This window comes from Protopterus annectens, chromosome 7.part0 (assembly GCF_019279795.1).
Source record: "Protopterus annectens isolate FY-2018-M chromosome 7.part0, PAN1.0, whole genome shotgun sequence".
In the NCBI taxonomy this organism is placed as follows: domain Eukaryota; kingdom Metazoa; phylum Chordata; order Ceratodontiformes; family Protopteridae; genus Protopterus; species Protopterus annectens.
Window position 1 is genome coordinate 696904855 of NC_056739.1, and position 9703 is coordinate 696914557.

The 9703-nt window shown below is 34.6% G+C and overlaps 1 protein-coding gene across 1 annotated transcript; it reads left to right on the top strand.

The window, feature by feature from the left end:
- The first annotated feature begins 5910 nt into the window (after positions 1-5910).
- Positions 5911-8883, top strand: LOC122806077 (toll-like receptor 13). Its single transcript, XM_044076315.1, has one exon. It carries the CDS (start codon positions 5911-5913, stop codon positions 8689-8691), a length of 2781 nt encoding a protein of 926 aa, XP_043932250.1. The 3' UTR covers positions 8692-8883.
- The last annotated feature ends 820 nt before the right edge of the window (positions 8884-9703 follow it).

Sequence of the window (9703 nt, forward strand, 5' to 3'; positions counted from 1 at the left end):
CCCCCCCCGTCAGCTCCTACAGGCACCTGAGCCATTATTCAAACCCCGGTCACATGCAACCTAGTCAGAACTTTATTCCTCAATGTTCACCATAGTCTTAACCCTGTGACTAGAACTGTAACTGTGATTACTAGCATACTGTAAAAAACTCCAAGGGCTCACAGATACCAATGAAAACTGCCATTCCTTTACAATAAAAAACAATAACACATAACCTTTCACACAAAAGGTATTTCTGAAGAATTTAAATAAATTGCAGTGTTTATTTGTATCTTACAGCCAGCACAGTTTTTTTCTGATTTTACTGAGAAAATTGCCTTTGATTTTGCCTATTTGAGCTACCTATCTTAGCACCTGGGGTAATATTTCATCTGTGGACCACTCAATATAGATACCTATATCCATCCATCTATATATATATATATATATATATATATATATATATATATATATATATATATAGCTAGATATGTACACACACACACACACACACACACACACACACACACACACACACATATCTAGCTATAGATATATATATATATATATAGATATATATATATATATATATATATCTATATATATATATATATATATATATCTATCTATATATATATATATATATATATATATATATATATATATATATATATATATATATATATATATATATATATATATATATATATATATATATATATATATATATATATATATATATATATATATATATATATATATATATATATATACACACACAAACACACATACATGTCATTTGTTGTTGAGGACTATTATAATACTACCTAGTAGTTATTTCCTATCTCTCCTAAAATAACTATAACAAGAAGTTATATTAGCTCATTCCTTGAGTCCCTAATGCAGGCACACAGAAGGCAGTTTTTAAATTAATTTAAATAGCCACAATTTTATTTGTGGTTATCTAAATGGTTATCAGCAAGTATGCAGACTTGCACAGACTGTTTGGCACCTCAACTACAGTGCTATTCGTCTCCACTAACAGGTCGCACCTGAGGTAGCTGCTCCTTTAGCTCCACCCTAGTTATGGTGTAATAATAATAATAATAATAATAATAATAATAATAATAATAATAATAATATCCATTTGTTAGCCAGGCAGGTCTACTGGATACAGCACTCTTTTACAAAGGTGATCCAGGAGCAATGTCTGGTTGAGTGATATGCTCAGTCACACAGAAGGCAAATGGAAGCTGTAGGAATCAAACCCAGGATGGCTGCATAAACATATCTTGTCTTAATCCTATTTGTCAAGCAGTTGTTGCATTTAATCATCACATTTAGTGATCTGGCCTCTTTAGATTCCCCACATATGAGTATATATGCAAAATCTTCCTTTATGCTGATGATTTACTTCTCTGTTTTACTGATCTAGAGCATGATTTACGTTTGTGGCTAGCTTTAATGCAGAGTCTTGACTGACTCTGTAGTTACAGGGTGCAGAGAGAGGCAGTTAAGTTTAATTACATATCTAGTTCAGTAGTGAGAGATGAGTTCCTTTTCTTGGACTATACTAATCATATCATATATTCAGGGATCTTCTTAACTGGTACGTTATCACAATCTTTAGATTAACAAATGAAGGGATTTTATTCCAAGGTAAAAGTGTTGATTATGAAACTGAAACATATTTGCTTAGATCTCTGGCAGAGTGATCAGGCAGTTTCATGGTTCATCACACCAAAACTCTCTGAGTCAATTGCACAATTAAAACACTAAGAAAATAAAAAAATACCACTGCCAAAATGTAAACACGGACACTCACAGGTTGATTAATGAACTTTAAAAGAGACTAAATGATTTCGTCCATGCAAACTTACTGGCTTCTTCATACTAAACAACAATTACATAAACATGCTTTATATATGATTAAAAAACAATCACATGACCCTTAACCCAATAATCCAATTAAAACATTTAAGCCAGCAGAGAAGAAACTTAGTAAAAAAAAAAAAAAACATATATACAAAATGCTGAATTCAACACTCACTAAATTATAGTTCAAATAAACCGTAACTCAAAAGATGTAAACCCTTATAATTTAAACACTTTTTTAAAAATATATTTAGACAAAAATATTAACAAAAGATATTCAGTTATGATGGTCTCAAACGAAATATTAACAAACCTACATTAAAATTATACCTTATGCAATCTCAACCTTAAAATGCTCAATACAGAGCAAGCTTCATTAATTCCTGGATTTTGTTTAGTATTAAATTTTAGTTGCCAGACCATTTCCCTGTATTCTAATAAATTCTTAAAATCACCACTCCATTTTATTTTTCTCAATCCTATCTATAATAAGGAAAAGAAACCTCTTAAAATATAATTCTTGGAGTGCATATAAAGGGCACTATCACTTTTTTATGTTTAATGTCTCTGACATGTTCCGCTATCCAATCTTTTAATTTTCTTATTGCCTTGCTTACATAAAAAGCTTGACAAGACATGCACGTAGCCACATAAACCACCATATCAGTGGTACAACTAAAGCATCCTGGACATTGAATACTTTGTTCATACCCAGGGATTACCACACAAGGTCCATCATTACTATATTTACCAAGCTTCCATGGACCACATTTACTCATTCTAGATTTCAATTTATTATCTTTAACACCAGGACAAATCTCAAACCAACTCTTTAAATTTCTGCCCCTACTAAAAGTAACCAATGGTTTACCATCCAATTTGGTTTTCAGTTCAAAAGGTAGCAGGGTAACCAAAATAGTAGTTTGGAGAATGACTCGGGGGGGGGGAGGGGTATCTAAGGATGTTACTGTAGTGAATGAGAATGTTCATTCTAAGGAAATTGTGAATACCTCTCAAGATGAAAATTTTTTGGAATGCCACCCTTTGAGGCATTTGGAGAGGTTGATGAACTGGAATCAACAATTTCAGAACATTTGGGCTGGCAATGGGGTCTCACAATGGCAAATGATGAATGATGGGAAGCAATTCGACAATAAGATGCACAAGGTGAAATATTATTGAATCCTCCACAAGTAACTCAGTCCCAGGGTTTAAGTTATGATGGCTTCTGTTATATGAACTGTAGTTTAGTGTTTGTTGAAGTCAACATTTTGTATATAATTTTTTATTATTATTATTAGTATCTTCTCTCGCCTCACAGCAAGAGGTTCTCCGGTTTGATCCTCGGCTGGGGTGCCTTCTGTGCGGAGACTGCATGTCCTCCCTGTGGTCGCGTGGGTTTCCTCTGGGAGCTCCAGTTTTCTCCCACACCCCAAAGACATGCTGCAGGTGAATTGAACACTCTAAATTTGCCCTAGGTGTGAGTGCGTGTGTGTGTGCCTTCTGTGGAAGGCTGGCAACTCGACACTGTAAAACTCCACTGCCAATCATGAGCGGACAGGTGATCCGCTGTGGTGACCCCTAACCGGGAAAAGCCGAAAGAAGAAGACGATTAGTTTCTTCTCTGCTGGCTTAAAGGTTTTAATTGGATTATTGGGTTAAAGGTCACATGACTGTTTTTTTAATGGTATGTAAATCATGCTTCTGTAATTGTCGTTTACACCAAAGAAGCCCGGTACATTTGTATGGGCGAAAGTGCTTAGTTTCTTTTAAAGTTCATTAATAAACCTTCACTTTCTGTGCTTACATTTTGACAGTGATAATTTTTTTTTTATTTTCTTAGAGTTTCATGGGTCATACTTCCCTTTGTTTTACTTTGCTTCTCTGACCTTTCCAATATCTCACTGGCTTTTTTTTCTGTAGGTTTAAAACACTAGTTCTGAAGTTCATATGTGTCAGGACAATGGAAGATTTTGGGTGTCCATTAAACCACAGTAACCTGGGCATTCTGAAGTAGAATATTATACAAGCATAACAAAGTTAAAGATGTTGCAGATGCTGTTGATAAGAGGTTAGACTGCATTTTGGAAACACATGATATTAACAAGGTTGTGAGGTCTATAGGAATTTATAGCAGAAATTAAATGTGCAGAAGTATTCATGTTTACATCTGGCTTCCCTAGCCACTCTGCAGCTCCTCCCAGGTACACAGTGAGCCTTTTAATAACTGGTAGAGACACTTGGTTGGAAGAATAACTTATAATTGTGTGGGTTTGATTAAAAGAAAAACTAAACAATTGCCAGGATTTGCTATACTGGGAGCAGTTATGAGATAATAGGAAGCTGGCTGATTAGATGCAGGCTGGAAAACTCAAACAGGGAATTATTTGTCAGGCTGAATGAGGCCTTATGTAAACCCAAATGTATTGTTACAAAAAATGATGACTGGCACAATTTAACCTTGTTTTTGGAAAGTAGAGGAGAGGCATAATCTAAGGGAGGAATCCTAAGTAGCATACATAGAGGTTTGTTAGGAGGAAGGCTTAGGGAGACAGACAATATCAGTTTGTCTTGAAGAAAAGAACTAAAGGTTTCCATACCAGGAGAAATATAGCCTGATGGGTGCTCCAGTTACTTCCACAACTCTGCGTGTGCCCCACTATCTGAAATGATTTATGAAGCAGACTATCTAGCTGAGGATCATGATATGTTTTGGCAACATTGTTAAAAAATTTCAAGCAGTTTCAGAGATCCATCCACCTATCCATCCAGTATTCCTTTTTCCCATTTTACACATGGATGTCACTTCAGCAGTGGCAATAATCTAGATCCAATAGTCACATTGCCAGGTGGCTAGCCCTGCCACCGAGTTTCAGAGGTATCATTCTATATTACTAGGTACTACCAGTAAGATCCACATAATTATTTTGCTGTTGCTTTTTTGCCATTCAGTTTATGGCACGCTCGCATACACACACATACACACACGTCTACATCTATCCATGGGTGTATGTGTGTGTGTGTGTGTGTGTGTGTGTGTGTGTGTGTGTGTGTGTGTGTGTGTGCGTGTGTGTGCGTGTGTGTGTGTGTGTGTGTGTGTGTGTGTCTGTGTGTGTGTGTGTGTGTGTGTGTGTGTGTGTGTGTGTGTGTGTGTGTGTGTGTATATCTATATATATATATATATATATATATATATATATATATAAATATATGTGTGTGTGTGTGTGTATAGATATAAAATGACATTTTTGCAGCCTGACAAACTTGGTATAGATCTGAGTCATATCAAAGTATGTTCATGTGTAATGTGAGCTAAAACTGCAGCTTATATAATATGATCTATATCTATAAAGTTGACCATCCAGGTGTTTAGTTCTCAAAATGTTACAAGTATAGCTTGAAATAATGAAGAGATGTTGATAGCTGTATGTAGGGACACATTTGGACAAAAATAGCCACCAGAAAATTACCCACTGCAACATTTGTAAAATATTAATTTTAAAATAAAAGTGTAAACTATAAGCAATATATATAAAAGCTATCAAAAACATAAATATATAATACTGTTGACACTTCAGTCCTAAAAGAATGTATGTTTTTAAGGTAATATTTTATTCTTTTAAATGCTGAAGCTAAAAATATATATTATTTTGTTTTTTTTCATTAATTTTCAAGATGCAGCTGTTCCATGGCTTTTGAAGATAGGAACACAATCTAACCAACTATCAGATAATTATTTCACTATCTTTTGTTGAAATATTCATGACAGTATAATCAAAATATTTTGAAGATGTATGCATTTATATCTTTGACAGAAAATTAGCTAAATTAATAGTCTGTGGAAATTCACCATGAAAATATTCATTAGTAGAGGTTTAAGTGAAAGACATAATACAGATTTTTTTTTTTGTATTTTGCATGACGTTTTGGCATACTGGAATTGCTTTACTAAATAAGGAACTTGGTCTGTCATTTCTTCGTTCTGTGGTTTTTGGTCTACAATTGCATATAGTATAAATACGTTAACATTACTAAACCTCTGTAGATCAGGCACAGATGGAAGGAAGCAACATGAAAAGGTTTATCCTCACCATCCCCTGCCTGCTTTGCACTTCCCAGCTGCTGTATGTCTGCGGATGGATATCGAAAGACTGTAGAGCATATAATTCTGCTTCCAGCGTAACTGTGGATCAGCTATCAGGAGGTTTCTCAAGAAATTTCACTGAAGTAATTTGTGAAAATGCAGACACTTATCAACATGAACTAAGAGAAATTGCTACTATTTTAGATGGCCTGAGAGCTAAAGTAAAGGTTGTTAGACCAAAAGCCTTTTCTCAATTTTATAACCTAAAACTGTTGGAGCTCGATATAGCTAAAGGAGCTGTCATTTACTCTTGGGCATTTTATGGACTGCAGAACATGGAAAAACTTCTGTTATGGTTTGAAAACTTAGATGAATTATTTATTGAGGAAAATGCATTTGAAGGGCTTGATAACCTAAACGAATTATACATTGAGGGTATTACTAACCAAAGTAAAGGCATGTTTGTGAACACTTGCATAAAGAGTAAGTGTGAAACCATTTGTAGTATGTGGAAATTACCAAGGGATGGCATTTTTATTGGGGAATTTAAGCAGCTGGACAGTATTAGAAGGAATTGCACAGTTGCTCAAGTCAGGACAATAAAGTCCCCACTTGGAGGTAATCAGCTGTATGTAAGGGATCTCATATTATCATGGAATTTCTTACCCAGCATTGACATCACATATTTATACAACTCCACACATCTTCACTTGCTTTCTGTTGATCTGTCACTTTTCAGATTAAGTGAATTGCTGGAGTCTGATATAAAAACAATTGACAGTTTTAACGTGCGTGGAGGACCACAGCATTATGGCATCATAAAAATTGTTTGTCAGGTTGTTAGCAATTTTAGTGTCAAGCATCTGACTGTAGATTTCACAAAGATATACAGTTTTTCAAATGAAATGTTTGAAAATTGTGGACAGCTGGAAAGTTTGGATGTTAGTCGTAATGCAGTCAACAAGACTGAGTTGGGATTTCTGTATACAATGAGAAAGCTGAAACGACTGCTTATGGTACAAAACTGTTTAAAAATTATTAATATCTGTCCTGTAGACAAAACATTTATTGCTCAAATAACTTACTTGGACCTTTCGCACAATTATATAAAGGGACTTAAATCAGGGCAGTTGTCCTGTATGATTTATTTGCATTACCTTAGTCTGGCAGACAACAATCTACAAGCCATAGCAAAATTAGCTTTCCATGGACTAGAACAACTGATTGAACTGAATCTGGCAAGCAACAGAATTCAAATAATCAGTGAAAGCTGCTTTGAGCATTTAAATGCTTTATCTTCTCTCAGTCTACACAACAATAATATCAAAGCGATAAGTGCTGGGGCCTTGAAAGATTTACCTTTGCAGGACCTTTTTCTTGGTGCTCTAGAAAATGAATTCTCCCTCAGCCTTTCAGACTTTCCTCCTGGGATCAGCACTTTTTCAATACAGGGGAAGGATTTTGCAGATATTGTGGTGAAGAATGTTACTCACATGACTTCCTTAAAGACTTTATATCTTTATGGAAGTGGCTCTAATTTTTGGTTTGAAGACTGCAAGAGTGCACCAGTGACCACCCTGAAAGAGCTCCATGCTAAGAGAGCAACTCCCATCTGCCCTGGAAAGCGATTAACATCATTTGTCAGTCTTGAACAACTTTATTTTCAGAGTCATTATCATTTTACCTATGAATTGCATACTGCTAACCTACACAAACTGAAAGTGCTGTATTTAGAGGATATATTTACAATGATAGGTAAGTCTCCTAAACAGTCTGAATTTCTTTTCAGGAATCTAACACAATTGACATGTTTAATACTGATAAATTCTGGTATATCTTATTTTACGTCTTCAATGTTTTGTGACCTGGTATCCCTTGAACTACTGACAATTCGTCGTCAGAATATTTTTATTCTAGCTTATGAGTTGTTTCAAAATTCCATCAATTTAAACTACATTTTTCTGCATGATGCTGATTTGGAATGCGACTGCAAGAATGTGTGGATAATATCATGGGCTGCTACAAGTAAGAAAATGTTGCTAAACTTTGCTAATATAAAATGCTTACGATTATATGAACAAAGTTCCTTTGTTAAGTTTCTGGAAGATACATGTGAATATCCTGCTGAATTTATGTTTTTTATAACTACAGCTGGATTTCTGTTACTGTTTTTGTTGATTACCCTTGTATACAAAGAGGCTGGGTGGTATTTGGTTTATTTAACTTATGTCATCAGAGCTCACTTGGCAAAAATATCAGGTGAAAGGTCATACAAAATGCGCTACATGTATGATGTTTTTGTTTCCTACAGCAGTAAAGACGAATGTTGGGTTACCAGTGAGCTCCTTCCAAATCTGGAGCAAAAGGAGCCATCTTTCCTCAAAGTGTGCCTCCATGGTAGGGACTTTGAGGTGGGGAAGGACATTATAGATAATATTGTGGACAGTATATACAGTAGCAGGAAAACAATCTGTGTGATCACCCGTCATTATCTACGGAGCGAATGGTGCTCTCTGGAAATGCGAATGGCCACTTATAGACTGTTGGCAGAAAGCCAAGACAGTCTCATTCTGGTGTTTTTGGAGAGAATATTCCCTCATGAAATTTCAGCCTATCACAGGCTATCAAAGGTGATCAAGAAGAAGACCCACATTGACTGGCCAGACAGGGAGAATGAAAAACAACTATTCTGGGAAAGGCTGAAGAGGACCATTCTGAACACAAAAGATGACAATCAGGAAATTCATATTTAATATAGTTGAAAAATCTGTAACATGCTTATCTCTAAGTGATTGTCTGCTTGCTTGTTTTGTTTGTTACTTCTTTATAAATATTGTACTTCTAGAATGTTACTTGTCTATTTCTGGGGCAGTACCTATTTTTTTCACCAGGGTAATAGGGAGTTTAATATTTTTACCAATAGCTGGTATTCTGCTCCAATCCACTTAAATAACTGTGCTGTGCTTTCTACTGTCATAGTTGGAGTATGGCTAGTAAAACGAAACAACCAGGAGGTCCAAGCACACCGGGAGTGAACACAAGAGTCTCAGCTACAACTGCTTACCCCCATGCACTAAGCATAAAGGAAGAAGAACGATGGAAAAACAATCAAGACTGCTTATTGAAGAACCACAGATGACCCAGGTTTCGTTCAGTAACGAACTTCATCAGATAACAAACCTACAACATCTCGATCTTTAAATACCATACACCCTCCCACTAATTACATCAATTAACCCAAATAGCTCATAAAAAAATGTGTTTAACATTTAAAAACCCAGTATACATTTATACATGCAAACTAAATAACATGTTACAAAATACTATAAAAACAATCCTGCGCCTTATGTATATAATCGATACAAGTATAATATATCCTAAACTGTACAGATGAACCCAAAATAATATTCACATCCAACTTATCCTAACCATATAAAAATAAAATTAATAAATATGTATATATAATCCTATATGTGTATGTTAAATAAATACTCAACAATGCATACATATACATAAAGTATACTTGCGAGATTCCAAAATGAGTATTCAAACCATCATGCAAGTATAAAAAAAAATATATATATATATATATGAATAAAGTTGATAAATAGATTAGTATAGGGCTCTAAGACATAAATAACTAAATACTGAATGTAATGTATGTCTTTACATATTTATATATATTAAAAATGTGTATAAAGATCTATATAAAAATAATGTATATATAAACATGAATAATGTATATACAATAACCCATTGTATCAT